Source organism: Leuciscus leuciscus, assembly GCF_965113295.1.
Source record: "Leuciscus leuciscus genome assembly, chromosome: 9".
Classification (NCBI taxonomy): Eukaryota; Metazoa; Chordata; class Actinopteri; order Cypriniformes; family Leuciscidae; genus Leuciscus; species Leuciscus leuciscus.
Window position 1 is genome coordinate 30,413,091 of NC_138733.1, and position 16,839 is coordinate 30,429,929.

General features: G+C 39.5%; 1 protein-coding gene across 13 annotated transcripts in view; it reads left to right on the forward strand.

Annotated features, from left to right (window-relative positions):
* robo2 (roundabout, axon guidance receptor, homolog 2) overlaps window positions 1-16,839 on the forward strand; it is a 436,957-nt gene that overhangs the window by 265,339 nt on the left and 154,779 nt on the right. For all 13 annotated transcript variants that reach the window (XM_082180883.1, XM_082180885.1, XM_082180894.1 and 10 more), the window contains one exon: window positions 4,672-4,998. In XM_082180883.1, the coding sequence (XP_082037009.1) occupies window positions 4,672-4,998 (327 nt within the window). The remainder of the gene's footprint in view (window positions 1-4,671; window positions 4,999-16,839) is intronic.

A 16,839-nucleotide genomic window follows, 5' to 3' on the forward strand; every position in this document is an offset into this window, starting at 1 on the left:
GGAGGTAGATGAGGATTTTATAGGTATCTATCTATCTATCTATCTATCTATCTATCTATCTATCTATCTATCTATCTATCTATCTATCTATCTATCTATCTATCTATCTATCTATCTATCTATCTATCTATCTATCTATCTATCATGCAGATTTTCTGTGATTTTTATTTTATTTTTATTTATTTGTGACCCTGGACCACAAAACCAGTCACATGGGTCTTTTTTTTTTGAGAGAGAGAGATTTATACATCATCTGAATGCTGACTAAATAATCGTTCCATTGATGTATGGTTTGTTAGGATAGGATAATATTTGGTCGAGATGCAACTATTTGAAAATCTGGAATCTGATGGTGCAAAAAAATCGAAACATTGAGAAAATCGCCAAATAGTTGTCTATTTATGTTCGCGATTGTGCTGCATTCACTCACATAAATAAATGTTTTATATATTTACGGTAGGAAATTGACTAAATATCTTCATGGAACATGATCTTTACTTAATATCCTAATGATTTTTGGCATATAAGAAAAATCAATAATTTTGACCCATTCAATGTATTGTTGGCTATTGCCACAAATATACCCGTGCGACTTGTGACTGGTTTTGTGATCCAGGGTCAGATTTTTTTTTTTATTATTATTTTTTTTATTTTTATATATATATATATATATATATATATATATATATATATATATATATATATATATATATATATATATATTTTTTTTTTTTTTTTTTTTTTTTATTATTATTATTATTATTATATATTTTTTTTTTTATTATTATTTTTTTTTTATAGAATGGAAAGCAAGACTTTTTGAACTAGTTTTCCAGCATTCCAGCATCCAGTGTTAAAGGGCACTCCCTTAACTTATAGAACATTTATGTTTCTCTCTCTCTCTCTCTCTCTCTCTCTCTCTCTCCCTCCCTCCCTCCCTCCATTCCCTCCCTCCCTCCATTTCCTTTTTGTACTTTTCTATTTGTGCCGCTAAAATATACCTTCTGAAAAAGTGTATGTATATAAATTGCACCAGTGCTTTGCATGTCATATCATGAATGATTATGAATGCATGAATCAAACTCTCTTGGAATGGCGACACTTTGACACAGTTTTCCATGCATCATGCATGTGTTCCCCAGTACAAATGTGTGTGCATATGCATATATGCCCTTCTGTGTGTGTGGGCTGGCTGGGGGGTCCAATGGAAGAGGAAATGGCTATTTGAATGGTGTGCGCTCAGAGACATGGTAAAGAGCACTCTCCCAGGCGGCCAAGAGCACTTGATTGTACAACAAGCAATGATCGCATTAAGAGAGGGCAGCAGGAAGAGAGAGAGAGAGGGAAACAAAGAGACAGAGAGTGGGAAGGAAATAAATTGACTTTGCCAGTGGCTTAGTCTGCTGATGGGAGAAAATATAGAAAAATTACTTTTTCATTTTCATGTGCTACATCCACAAGTGTGGCTGGGGTAATGGAGTGTGTGTGTGTGTGTGGGGAGGGTTGCCAGCCTCTATGATTGACCCTGTAATTGCGGTCAGTGTAAAAACAGCTTTTACAATTTGAAGAGTAGAAAGCAGCAAGGTTTGCCTGTTGTACGTCTATAGAGAAAAAAAAAAAAAACTATTCCACTACTTAAAACTGTAACGCACTGTAATAGTAGTTGAAGATATATTTCTCTGGCTCAGTACTGCAAAATTACTACTTTTAGTAAATGACTGCCCAACACCAATAGTCAAATTCCATTTACTGTATGCTATGAAGAGAATAATATTCCCTTTTATCGCTTTATCCTTTATCTGTTTTCATATTTCCTTCTGTTCCTCTCTTCACAATTTTAGAAGCATCTGCTGAGCAAAATTTCTCCCTGGATAAAAAGACGAAAGAAAAAAAAATACAGCAAGCAGATGGTGCCTCGAGGTTCAGACGATTAGAGGTTGCAGATTGGAATACAAATTGGATTAAAAGAAATTAGACTAATAAAAATCGAATCGCATGGCAAGTGCAAGCATATTCACCTCCGTCATGTAAAAGTCTCTGCCAGTGGCTGTCGATTAGAAGCTAAACAGATGCTTCATTGAGATAGCAGTTAATATGTGTGTGCGTATGTGTGTTCTTGGCGGCCCATCATCGCCTTATCTCAACCCACCCCATTTATCAATGTCATAATGTTAATTACAAGTTCATTAATTTTAGTCACTTACAACATCAAAAGTTAACTTGTTTCTGATTGGTAAAAGCAGGACATTAACATTTATGTTAATTTATTAAAAACTGGTATGTGTATAAATTGATTCTGGACTTTTATTAGATCCAGAAGAGCATGTTCTCTGCAAGGGTACACCAAGGGTGTATCAGGCTGTGGTACATGTAAGTGCCCTTAAATGAGTTTGAGGGATGCAGACTGCCAAGAGGGAGGGAGAAGGAGAAAAGCGAGAGGTGGTTAGAGAGAGCAAAATCAGTGTATCTGCAAACTTCAGCAGAGCTCAGTTTCATAGTATGCAGCACAGCGTATACATGAAACCTGGAGGGTACAGGATAAGATCTTGCCCTGTCAGTAGCTAGTCCCTTGTGTGACCCCCAGTGTGCTCTGGGTCTTGCGTGTGGCCCCACTTAGACAGCAGACAGCCGGAATGATCACTAATCAATGAGAGGGAAATGGCAGGAATTAGCACAAATTAGGTGAAGTGGGAGACATCGCTCCCTTTAATAGAGTCCGTATTGCACTGCGGGAGCAAACAGACCTTTACAGCACACTAACACATGGCAGACTCAGCAAAACATATTTGCGCATTAACAAACTAGCTTGCTTCTCTGAAATGCTCTGCCTTGGTCCCACTGGTAAGAACAACCAACACACATTTCGCAGTGATCCTAAACACCCTAAGCAAATGCTCTGTTTTACCGCAGTTCCATATCAGCAACCGAAAGAGTTTAGCACTGCAATGAACTCTTGTACATCAGCATTGCACACCTGCCATCCCAAGAGAGGACACGGCCACCTTCAGCTCACGCTAGCTGCTGCCGCTGGGTCTCTCATAGTGTAGGAGGTCCGTCCTGCGCTCTGCAGTGGTTTATGTTTAACAAACGGCTAGCGAACGGCTGTTTTAGCAGAGCTAAACAAACAAAGCTGCACAGTGCTGTGTCCTGATCCTGCTAGTATGCTACTCTCTCGGGTGCCTAGAAGCAGTGCCTAGAAAAGTCTAATGAACAAGCAGTTACTCCTTTTAAAATGTTATGTATTTATTCATTTAGATTGTGCTCCATTTGGAGAAATAGCTAGCTTGATGTTGTTCATGATAATCTTACACATTATGTTCCTGTATTAGGCTTTTTAATGAAACCGATTTTCAAGGTAGTTATTTTTTTATCTAAATTTATCTCAAATGCACATATGTCTTTATGCCATGTGCTGGCCTTTTCTATATAAATTAAGCTATTATAGATTCTAGACTTTAACTGTACCATTAACTCCGATCCTAACTGTAAATGTTTCTTTTCAGATGTGAAAGAGACTTTTAGTCATATTTCTTATCCGTATGTAGGTCCCCCATGATGTAGTCTCCACAAAAATAGCACAATATGACACAAATGTATTCTTATCCTTTCATATTGAACAATCACATGCTAAAATCATATCCCCTTCCCCCTTTTGGGGGTTTGGAAAGTCACTCCTAGTGTTAAGCGATTCAAATCCCTGAAAGAAGTAAAAAAATCTGCATTTACAATCTCAAGGGTGTTTCCACGCTAGCCATGTGCTATTGAAGCGTGTAAAGCTTACAGCATTCATCTGATGGCAGCGCCAGCGGCTCTAGCTTAGCTTCTCTTTTTTGGCCAGGTTTTTGGTGGATCAGGGACCGCTTTTGTCCCACTGTGGCCCGTGCCTTAGTGATGTAAATTCAGGGTGGCCTCTGGCTCCTTATCTCTAGGGTTAAGGCTCACACTGCTCTTTCCGCAATCTATTATCATAAGGGCCAGACTCCTAGCGTGGGCTCCTAGCATTATCCATACCAAATGCAGGGCCATGCAGGGGAACGTTCAGGGGATTAGCATTTTAACACAGTGTGAGTCTAAACCCCTGAACCTCTCTGTCACAGAGGGCAAGTCCCCAATGGCTTGCCAGCTCACTATGTGGCACCCTAAATTAGTGTGCTGGATCAGAGAGCTGTGTTGTGTTTTTGATGTGGCTTTTCTCGGTTCAAAAATTTTGCTTTTGTATGCTTAGTGAAAAAATGGCAGTGGAAATAAAATAAAAATGTTTTAAGGGAGCATTTATTCATATTTGCCCAACTCAAACCTTACTTTTTCTGGCTTAAACTTATAAAAAATTAGACCAGGACCACGTGTGAACAGTTTTGCTCTTGGTGGGCCACAATCAGCTCCAGCCCTAATTAAACACACTTGAACCCAGCTAATCAAGGTTTTTAGGATGACTAGAAACTTCCAGACAGGTCTACTGGGGTAATTTGGAGCTGAACTCTGTAGGATATTGGCTTGGACACCCCTGGCCAAGCCTAATGCTGATTGGTTTTTTTCAGTCTTTCCATGATTGAGATCAAATGTTTGTTTTCTGTGAAAAGCCTTTAAGACATTTTCTCGTGGATGCTCTTTTGTCTTAAACATAAATGTGAAGTTGGTCCTGACAAGTCTTCCACTTTCTCCATTTTCCAGGATCCCGTCTGCGGCAGGAAGATTCTCCACCTCGGATCGTAGAACACCCCTCCGATCTGATCGTATCCAAGGGCGAGCCAGCCACCCTAAACTGCAAGGCGGAGGGGCGACCCACCCCCACCGTGGAGTGGTACAAGGATGGAGAACGAGTTGAAACTGACAAAGATGACCCTCGATCTCACCGCATGCTCCTGCCCAGCGGCTCGCTCTTCTTCCTGCGTATCGTACACGGCCGTCGCAGCAAACCTGACGAGGGGGCGTACGTTTGTGTGGCACGTAACTACTTGGGGGAAGCAGTCAGTCGAAATGCTTCACTGGAAGTAGCATGTAAGTATCTGATTTCTTCAATTATTGTCTTGAGTAACAGTAACAAGCAGTGTTGGGGGAACTACCCCCCCCAGACTACACCTACTGTTCTACCATACTACAAGTACACAATTCTTCTTTAGCCTCCTTTTAGCAGCTTTTATATTATAGAACTTGATATTGGTGGAGTTGGTATTGCATCTGAAGGATTTTGGAAAGAGCCTGATTTCCCTAGTTCCTAAACAAGAGATGGAAAGTATTTTTGCAGTTAGCTCTGTAGTTTAGCTCTCCATATGCTTTAGAAAATCTTAGATTTGTCAATCTGTTTCGGCACAACCTGCCAAGCTTGCAGTTTTTCCTTCTGACTGAGAATTGGAAATGACAAGGAAAGACAGAGCCACAGACTCAGATTAAAGAGCATGCTAGGTGCAGAAGGGAGGGAGGAAGGGAAGGCAGAATCTAAAAGGGGGATATATTGACAACCTGTAGATGGTTTTGGCTTTGAAGATGGGTCTCTGTTGGGTTGACTTGCATTTTCCGAGTGAGCACATTCCCTGGGGTCAAATCCCCAAGCTAATCAAAGACCATTATGAGTGACAGCTAACCTGTCCTCCTATACTTTTCTATTAGACAACGAGTTTGCTTTTTTAATGATAGGCCTTTTTTTTGTGCTAAATTACTCTTTTGCTTAGCTAATCTCTTGTCTATTGTCTTGGGAGTTTGTGATCTTTATGATTAGTGAATACATTCGGAGCAACTAAACTTGCTTTCAGGCCCTCATTTCCTTTAGTGTTACATAAAAGCAAACTATGGTATCTTAGCCAATACCAATGCAAAAGTCATTAGAGATTAAGGAGTATTGGTTTTGCTTCGCTGGGTTTGTAGTCTAGACCTGCAGTCTAAGTGATCTGCTATCTTAAAGTCTGTTTCAACTCTGAGCTGATCAATACTGCGGCCTCTCTTATGCATTGTTATGAAAATAGGAGCGATCCATCATGAAATAAGGATATGATGATAAATATTGAATGAATGGATAACTAAATTGGCTCTGTGCGCTACTGCCAAGACCCTATGCAGTAATGAGAGGGTTTGTGTGTGTGTGTTTGTATGTGTGTGTGTGTTGAGCTGTTGGAAAGGGTAACTCTAGAAGAAGGGATTGTGGGAAGGTTTTTGAGAGTCAGTAAATTTTGAATGCTGCTGCATTTTCTATTTTTAACCTGTAATTGATGATACAGGATGGTGATTTGGGTTAAAGGGTAGAAATGCGGAGTTGATGTTTGCATTTAGTTTTTTGCTAAGGGTAACTTTGGAGCTAGCAATTGTGGGAAGCTATTCAGTAACATTTTTGAATACATTTTCTACTTTTAACCTGTAATTGATGATACATAACTGCATTGTGGGTTATAAGGTGTATATAAAGAAGTGCATAAAGGCAGTTTGTGTGTGTGTTTTCACTCGTGTAGCTGGCAGGGGGTGTGTGTTTTCTCTGATCCTCTCAGCTCTTCCGAGGCGGCGGTGGCGGCCCCCAGGTGCTAACTGTGTGACAGCAGCTTGATCTATCGATTGCACTAAGAGGGGTCTCCTCGCCTAAATGAAAATTCATGAAAAATTGATGAAGTCCCCGATTATTCCTTTTTTTCCCTCCGCTAGCTCTTGTATCTCTCTCACTTCCCCCTCTCTGTTCTCACTAGCTCTCTACATTTCCACCATGGCACTATGTCAGGGTGTTGTCTGAAACCTAATCTAAAAGGGCACTATTTTGTGAATGAAGGAAACAAACAGTTTTTTGTCAATTCGATTGATCCAAAACAATATTAAGACAACCAAGCAAATATATGGTGACGACAATGCTTATGTCTTGGTAGAAAAGTATTGAGTCAAATTATATTAATTGGCTTTTTATATTAAATTTACACATCAGACTCTATTTTTCTTCTCCTCCGTATACATCCTGCAAAGGTAGCATTTCCCAGGTTTCAGACACAGCCATAGTTGACTGAAAGAGTTTAAATAAGCGGTAGGATGTTTTACGACTTTCAGGTGAGAGGTGAAGGGTCGTAAGGTTAGCGGGGCAGCAGATACTAAACCTACAGCAGGAATGACCAATAACTGTACTTTAAGGAAACCCCTCAGCTGTGTTACGTTACACAATTTCCACTCATAAAACTTCTTTTACTGATGAGTGATCACAGAAGTGAAGCCAATCTAAACCGATACAGCTCATGTATCGTTCCAAGCAAAATATGTTTCATCTGTCACATCCTAGAAATATTCTGAAGAGGTGCTGTTTTCTCAAGAAGTAAATGTTGATTTTATAGCCAGCTGTGTATATCTGATCTATATGAAATACTCCCAGACCCACATACGTATAAAACCTTCCCCTCCAAAACAAACAGCTGGCCTTCAGTGACAAACTGAAAAATGTGGCGAATCTTCCAGACTGTTTTGCGACGTTCGTTTTAGGGGTTCCGACCCTGGTTACAAGCCCAGGACTTTTTCATCTTCGCGTCAGAAGTCGTCTCCTGTTGCGATATATGGTTCTGTCTCTCTTCTTCTCATATGGGGTCAGTCTGCACCCCCGCAGGCTGAGTGAATGGCTCTGTTGAAACAGATTGCAGACAGGCGTTCGCTGTGGACCACTGGAGCCGCCCGATCAGAGAGACCCCAAGCTGGGTTGCAGGAAGCAGAGAGAGGCCCGTGAAAGGAGCTCGCTGCATTATTAATAATGAGGCAGATTGCAAGGAGGTGTCCGCTGATGCAGGATTATCTCAAACGCTAGTCTTTAACAATTGACCATTAGTAATGCAACAAAGAAGTTACACAGATCTTGTTACGGACGTTTGTGTCCTAGAGAGTTTAAAGCAAAGGTGCAAAAGAGTTAATTTTGTCGCTATTATATTTGTTTGATGATGCAATGCGCTTATCCTTTTCAACACAATTCTTTGTTTCATGTGAACTTATTTCTGTGGGGTTTAGTGCTTTTGCCTCTTAAAATGATCAATTTCTCCATTTAAAGGTACCGAACACGTCTTTCCGCTTACCTCAACATAAATGAATCCTGTTCTTGTCATTTATAAGGTATTAATTAGAGCAGTAGAAGAAGAGAGTGGAAAAGGTGCTGACAGGCCACACGGAGCGATTGGCTGAATACCAATTTGCATACATCTATTGTAGCCTAAAGGCACATATTTCACTGGTGATGCCTACATACTTGAAGTATATGAAGTACATACATAGCATTTTTTTTTAGCATCACAGTGTTTACACTTTTTAGAGAAATCAACATGCTTTATGACTGGCTTGGTCTCTGTTAAACTGGGGCTTTTTACCATAAACGTACACATATTTTTAGCATTTAGGCTAATCAAGATATATTTAAGAACTTCTATGGCAAAATCGGCATCAAAGTATTACTTTTTCTAAAACTGAACAAGTCAAATAAGAGCAAAAGGGGTTGTGAGAAATATTAGCCTGATTAGCATCCACTGACAAACTTTGCTAAGCTTGTGAAAACGGTTTACCATCCTTGCAACCTTTAGCGTATAAAATATAGGAAGGATAGGAACTGAATAGAAATTCTGCTTGTCTTAAATTTAGCTTAATTTAGCTGACTTTTTTTGTGTGAAAATCTTTTATGTACCCTGTCTCTCTATGATGTATATCATGGCTACATTTCGGTCTAAGCCGCACCCTGTGGCACTCCTTGCTTCTGGGAAAGATATTTTGTTCTTTTGTTGCTATTTTTTCTTTCTCTGTGTCTTTATTTCTCTCTCCCACTCTCTCTTTATGTCTCTCTCTCATGGTCTTTCTCTTTCCTTTCGTGGGATAAACTGGGTCAATGAGCAGGTTCATAAATCATTGTGAAGACTATGTCAGACTGAGGCAAGCCCTGCTTTGAATAAATTTGCCAAAGTGGTGAAATCTCTGGTCGTAGCTTGTGTACGGGGCGCTATGTGACAAGTCACACCTGGGGCGCACAGTCATCCAGGAAAATGTTAATTAGCTGTATCTCTTCTCAGGTAGAGAGGTGTGTGTGTTATAAATCTGAGGGCAACAAGCTTGTTGAACATGGGGGCATTAATTAAGCGTATAAGGTGTGAACGTGTGTGTGTTTGTGTCTGCTAATGGTCTGCGCTAATAACAGTGTGAAAGTCTGTATGTACTTTGAGTCTTAGTGACAAAAAAGTGCTGTTTCGTTCACTTGTAACCTTTAAAAAGTATGCAAATGAAGGGAGGGTGAAACAGATGTCATTGCTGGTTTGTTAAAAGGCCACCAGCCTGGGATTGGCTGGCCTGTTTGAAAAGGTTCTTTTGATACGCTTCAGCATGGCACTTAAGCAATTAAGAGTGGTGTAGGCAGCATTTGGAACTGGTAAGATGAGGTAATTAGTGGAAAAATGGTGCTTTCTTGTTTTAAGCTTTCCTGTTGCGTCTCAAGCTGTTTGACTGTGTGTCCGGCATCAGTAAAATCTAATAAAAGATGATGAATTTAATTGGACACACTCAGCTGGTAGGGGTGGGTGATGTGATCTTGATATGTTATGAGTTATTTTGTTTTATTTCTTTACTTTTTTGAAATAAATGAATACTTTTACTCATCAAGGATGCATCAAATTGATCAAAAAGTCAGTAAAGACTTACAATATTACGAAATATTTCTATTTCAAATTGATGTTCTTTAGAATTTTTTAATTATCAAAGAATCCTGGGGAAAAAAAGTTATATCCATAAAAATGTTAGGCAGCACTTAAAAAAAATAAAATAAAAATTCAATAATGATTGGAATGATTTCTGAAGGATGATGTGACACTGAAGAATGGAGTGATGATGCTGAAAATTCAGCTTTGACATTACATTTCATTTAAACATATTAAAAATATATTTATTTTAAATTTTAATAATATTTTACAATATTTGTACTGTATTTTGTATCTTACTGTCCCTAAACTGTGTGTATCACAATATAATTATTTTTCCCCATAAATTAAGACATTTTTATTTAAATTAATAAAAAAAATTTACTTTTAATTGGTTTTAGTTTTTTCGAATATCCATATGAAAATAATTACTCTGGCAGCAGTGCAAAACATAGTTGCATTATGGAGTATAGTTTATTAATATTTATATTCTAATATTAGTTTTTTTATTTTTTTATTTTTTTGAAAACAGTACTATGTTAAATTTAGACTGGATGAGTCACATTTGCAAATATATGCAAACATGTTTATAAACCTGATTATATTATACTTCTGTACACTGTATTTTTGCATTACTCCATGTTTTTGTCATCCTCATATACTATAGCCATAGTGTGGTGTTTTCCATCATACGTCCATCCCTAACATCCATACTACAAACGTCTGTCTGGCATTTAACATCTCGTCTTGAGGACAAGTGAGTGTGTGTGAGTGAATTAATCAAACACACTCACATGCAGTCGTCCTCATTCGCCTGTTTGTAAATGTCAGTGTCTGTCTGGGTCCTCTGACCCGCCTTCTCGCTCACTTCGCGTTATCCTGGGATCCGGATTCTGCAGGTTCTAGGGGTCGGTGATTAAGTTGAAAGCAGACTGATGTCAGGATGCATCCGCGGCCCACAGGGAATGTTGCTTTCTGATAAGAGGGAGGGAGGGTGAGGTGCCGGCAGAGAGGTGGAGGAAAAACTGATCTCTAGTCTGTGATAAAAGAGAAAGAAATAAAATCCCTGATTGAATGTGTCATCGTAGTATATCTGCAGTGCTGGAGTCAGCGCCCACAACATAAAGACCAACCTCCTTATCAGCAGCATGTTACTTTACACACACATACACACCGGCTGCGGTGAGATGGAGCCATGCAGATTTTGGGGCTTATCTTATGGCCACATCTTAGTGTGCGTGAGACTAATCGGTCAGCTGGGTAGATGATATTAAATGATTCTTCTTTGTATGTATATGTGGAGGAAGCCCTCTGGAAAGGAGATAAATCATTGGTCCCTTGGAACTCTAGAAACACACACACACATACAGTATATACACGCACACACACTGACCTTTCTCATTCTCACTCTCTCTTACTGTCTTTTGCTAGCTCACTCTTGTCCCGTTGTGAGCGATAAAGTTTTTACATTTTATTTTTATGGGATTTTGCCTCTATTTTTGACAGGAAAGTAGAGAAATTATGGGGAAAAGAACTAGGGTTGGCAAATGGCCTGAACTGGATTCGAGCTACTGCTTTTTTAAGTGTTATGTAGGAGCATGTGCATGGCCTGACCGGACGGTTTTCTGACCTGTTTTGAGTTTTAACAAAAGTGAGAAGCACAACTAGTAGTCAGTAGGATGTAAATATGTATTTGACATATGAGTCTTCACAAAATTACCAGTGTGTAATTACTATTGGTTTATTAATTGTTGTCACTTTATTTTATTTTTATTTTTTTTATTGCAATCCATTTTTACACCCCTGCAACTGAGAATAACATTAATTTTAAAAATAATAATCGTAAAAATAGAAATAATAAAATACTAATTAAATATAATAAATAGAAATAATATTTATAATATTAATATAATATTAATATTACTATTATATAATATAATATAATAATATTAATATATATATTTATAGTAAATACAATTTTGAAATAATATATATATATTTTTTTATATATATGTGTGTGTGTGTGTGTATATTAGTATAGGCCTGATAGCTCTTAGCATAAATCTGCACCGTTGCTCTCAGTGGCTTTAAGATATGTACAGAAAAAAAAAAAGAAAAAACGGATTTACATAAAACAGCGTCCATTATGATCAGATGGTCATCGTGGATTAGCAGAAAGGATTTAGCCTCTTTTCTTTTTTTTAGGGAAACAAATGTTTCTGCTTTGTTTAGTTTGCTGTTTCCATATCCAGTCAGATCCTCTATCTGAATGGCACGGCAGAGACATAAATATATACCAAATATATATCTTGTTTTCCCAAAGTCCAAGCGCTGTAGTTTGCATTTTGTCGGTATGAGAATGTATTTATCTATGATCTCATTCTCTTGCTAACTATTTCCATGTTTTTGACCATGCGCCTCTGCTAATCTCTGTGTGTATGTTTGTGTTACTTTGATTCGGTGTGGTCTCTATGACCCTAAACTACTTAAAACTCCATTACATGATTGCCTGCCATCAAAAAAGCCAGAAGCAATGGCGAATCATTCCGAATGGTCATTTAAATCCAATCAAAGACTATTGACTTAAATCCTTGCATTTTCATTCCCAGACCACAGCAGATATGTTTGTGTCCCTGTGTTGAGCCAGGCACTCACCTACTAGAAGAACCTTTGTGGTTCCTCATCAGGTAGAACGAAATCATCTAACCATGCGGTTGATTTCCATAAGATTGCTGTATTCTGACAATGCTCTGCCTGGGATTGGATCCGATGACCCCTAAAGACCTGTCGGACCCACAATGTCCGTAATTCCTTAGCGTTCGGCTCTCTACGCAAAGTAGAGACCCCTCACCCTACGAATGCACCACCGCTGTCTACCCGTAACCCCTGAAGCAAAGCCTCCTGGGACTCCAGGACCAAGGCCTGTAATCCATCATGTGTGTGTGTGTGTGTGTGCGCGCGAGCTCAGATTCAGCTCCGCCCTTAACCGAGGACAGAGGAAATTGATTCAGCTCTCTGTTGAAGCGAACAATCTGTTATTTTCTCAAAGAAAAAAGTGCTGGTGCCGAGTGCTGATGGTGCAAACTCTCTTGCTTGAACACACACACCGCGTACAAACCGCAGTGGCGTTTCGGTGGAGTGTCATCATCAGAGAATGCTTCCCGTCGCTCTGATGGATGGTGTGTTTTTGAACCTTGCACTCTGTTCACCTACAGCACAACTCAATCAAGATGGCCGCTTGAAGGAATCTGCCACAACTATGACATCAGCCGTCTCAAAACGGGCATTTCGATTGCGCCAACTTCGCATCCTTGTTTTGCTGTCTCTCTTTATCTCTCTCAAGCCTCACTTCCTGTGCAGGACTGATAGTGCGTGCGATGCTGTTGTGACCGTTGTGGTGTTATCTGTGAAGTTATTGAGTTTGACTCCTGTTACTCTGGGAGTGAGGTGGGAGCGCGAGTTCCTACCGCTGCCCCGGGACAGCTGTGAGTGGGGAGGAGGGAGGGTAACTTAAGCTTCCTGTACTACAGCGTATGTTGGGGGGGGATGAAATCTGAGCCCCCCTCCTGTCCCTTGTCTCCTTCCTGCTGGTGTTTGAAATTGATAGGCGGTGTGGGGTCCTTCACAAGGCTTGGGAGTTTATGAGTGTGATCTAAAGAACAGCTGGAGTTGGCCACTGGACGCTCAGTCTGCGATGCGGCCCAGGGAGGGTGTCAATGAGAAAATTTGTCAGTTGGGAAGACCTCTGCCCTTATGTTTATTTCTTTATCATATGTGATTCGTGCTAATTGCATGTTTACTTGCCTTTAAGAGAAGTTATAGAGTGTAACGGTCAGGTTCCAAAAGCATAATATATTTTTTTTCAGGAAATTTGTGCAGGTTATCTAAAAAAAATATTTTACCTCAATGTTGGTTGATTTGGTTCATGGCTAATGACACTTTAACAAATACAAAAAAAAAAAAAACCTATTGGGAAAATAAATGAGGGGAATACATTTCCTTTTCCAGTGCTGCTGAAATGGGCACTTTTGCACTCTAATCTATATCTAATAACTTATTTTTTTACATAAACTTGTTCCAAAAGGCCCTTTCAGCCCTTCAGGTTCTCATCCGAGTGTTTGTTGAGGGCTTGTGAACCTTCTTCCACCTAAAATGATGAATGGGACACCCCATGATCTCATGGACTTCACGGATGAAGGCCATGGGACTGTACGTTCACATTAAGTGCACATGTGGGACAGGGCCCATGTTTTTCAAGGCTTCTTGCACTATCATGATTTAGGTATTCATGGCCATTTTTTGACCTTTTCTCTGACCCCTAGAATTTTTTTATTTATTTTTTGCTACTGTTCCTTTAAGACATTTGTATATGTAACTAGTGTATGTTGTTACTGGCAAACCTTACTAAACTGAAATGAGTCACATTATAATTTATTAGGGTAGGCAAAGTTGCTGTATGTTAATTTAGATTATATGTGGGCATGGGTAATGAGCTGGGTGTGATGTCATAATCATGAGGGCTTTATTTTAATGCCATGTTTTGAGCTTTATTATGTAGAGCATTTAGTACTTTAAACACTTTTATTTCCAAATAGCAAGGATTTAATGTAATTCTTTGCCATTTAAACTTCAGGGATGGCCTGAATATAGTTTTTAACCATTTGTTATTTTCCCAAGAAATGCTAATTGTCTTGTGATGCATGTGTGAATATTGAGTTTGAGTTTATGTTGACAGGGATCTCTAGTTCATCTGGTAAAATCGCTCTTACTAGCGAGGCAGCGAGACAAACAGATGGACTGATAGACATGCATACACACACACATAAACTTGAAAACGAGAGACACATGGAATGGCTGGGTGGGTGCGCACACCGACACACACACACAGACACACACACAGACACACATAGTAGTGTGGCTAAAGGCCAAGTGCATAGAAATCAGAACAGCTCCATTCAAATGCAAAGTAGAGTCTTATCTACAGACTGTTCTTCGCTGCTCTCCTGTGCTCTACACCGTTCAGGGCAAAACTATTATTTGGAGGCGTGCGGATGTTTATGTGTGTGCACTGGTGCACTGTATATGTTGTGTGTTTGGATCTGAAGTATGCATGAATGTGAATTTAAATATGAAGGTCCATCAGGGTTTCTCTGGGGTCTTCATGGTTTTTCCACTGGAGGTTTTCTTCAGGATTTTTTGACTTGAAGTTTTTTTTTAGGTTACTCTCAGGAGGTTTTCACTGAAGGCTTTCCTTGTGCTTTTTACCAGTGTTTTTTCTCATGGATTTTCACTGGAAGTTTTCTTCATGATTTTTCCTCTGTCTGTTTTCCTAGTGTTGGAGCATTGAAACACACAGCCGAACCTTTATGAGAATAATCAGTCACATTTTTCATGGCTTTAACTTGATCAAAGTATCTAATATTCAGCCCTTAGCTCCTAGAAGAGGGATCCACATTTCATCCATTATGTCATACTGTAAAGCGGCAGGCGGTCCATGAGATGACATGAAAACTGCTAAATTGTTCTGATCAATCACTTTCATTTGTCTACCACATTGTTATCAAGGCTTAAATGCATTTATGTAATGCTATATTGTGACAGTTGTTGTTGTTGTTGTTGTTGTTGTTGAGTTCAGCAGTGTTTCATCCTGGTGTGTGTGTGTGTGTGTGTGTGTGTGAGAGAGAGAGAGAGAGAGAGAGAGAGAGAGAGAGAGAGAGGATGGTTTAATATCAGATTACTGACCTGCACAGGAAATGAAAGCAGATGACAGTGAGTGATCACCTTGTGAGTGTATTTTGTGTGTGTGTGATTGACAAGCCGATGCGTTTGACTCCCTCGATCTTTAAGAAACATTAATAGTCTCTTGCCCTCGGCTCCGTATATCTGGTGTGTGTGTGTCTGAGAGGATGAATTATGCATTTCTAGCAGACTATGAAAAATGAACACTTTCAGATGCTCATCTACATACATTTTCATTGTATTTAGACACTAGCTGCATGTTTACATAGTGAACACAGGCCCATTTATTTCGATTTGTGTAGATCTAGAGGTTATTATACAGTCCTGCTGACGTCTAAAGATGCAGGTGACCCGAGACTCAGGCAAAACATAACCCCCACGATAGTAGTTGAAGTGCTCCATATGTGCCAGTCTGATGCATCACTTGCACACTTAACTGCAAACTCATTCTTTTTTCCTTGCCATTTTATTTTGAGATCCCTAGCAGATTTTTTTTTTTTTTTTTTAACCAAAGACACAAATAAATTCTCTGACACGTTATGAATATTGATTTGGTTCTTTATAACATTACAGAAATTATACTGAACAAGCACTGCAGGAAAGCATGTAATTCAACTGGAGATCCAACATAAAGAATCGATCATTTAGGCAGTGACGTGCACAAAGAACACATTTGGACCCTATAATTCTGCATGTAGATGTCGGGTTTGTTGGAGACAACCACAAAGATGTAAACACACTAATTCAGCTTTAGAATGCATGCAAAGCAAATTGCAAACGTTATGCAAAGTGACATTTGCAGAGATTTTCAAACCCTTTCATTCTCACAGCGGGTGGATAACATCTCAGTTCTTAAACTCAGCTTCAGTACTGTATAACGTCACATTGAACGGCCCAGTAGAATTTGGAGACTCTCAAGCGGACGAGAGAAATGAGAAAAGTCCGATAATGATTTCCTGTAGCCGAGCCTTTAATCCCAAACACAATGCTTATCTCTGTGGTGTAAAGCACGTGTTGTGTGGTAAGCCGGGTTTCAGATTGGCCCCTCTCTGAATGGACAGTCATTGAAGAGTCTTGGAGAGGCCGGTGTGGTGAGGTGATAGCAGGAGCTTCTCGAATGCAGTCGCAGATAGGAGGTCATTCGCTGGAAATGACCTCCGATGGGCCATTGATTGACCTGGTATTGAACCTTTGCTAATAGACTGGAGGGACAGTTCAGGTCTGGTTGTGGGCGATATAGTGGAATTCAGGTTTTGTAAAGATCAAGCAGCTTTCGCGTTAGTGGGAAAAGGAAATCGAGGAAAGCGCTGATAGATTTGATGTTATACAGGTAGCAGATAATACAATGACTTCTTTGTTACACACCTACATGTATATACAGTCAAACCAATATTTATTCAGACACCTTCAACATTTCTCACATTATCACAGTTTATTCGCTGTAGTTTAGAAAATGGAAATAAAATATGACAAGAAATCAGTTGAT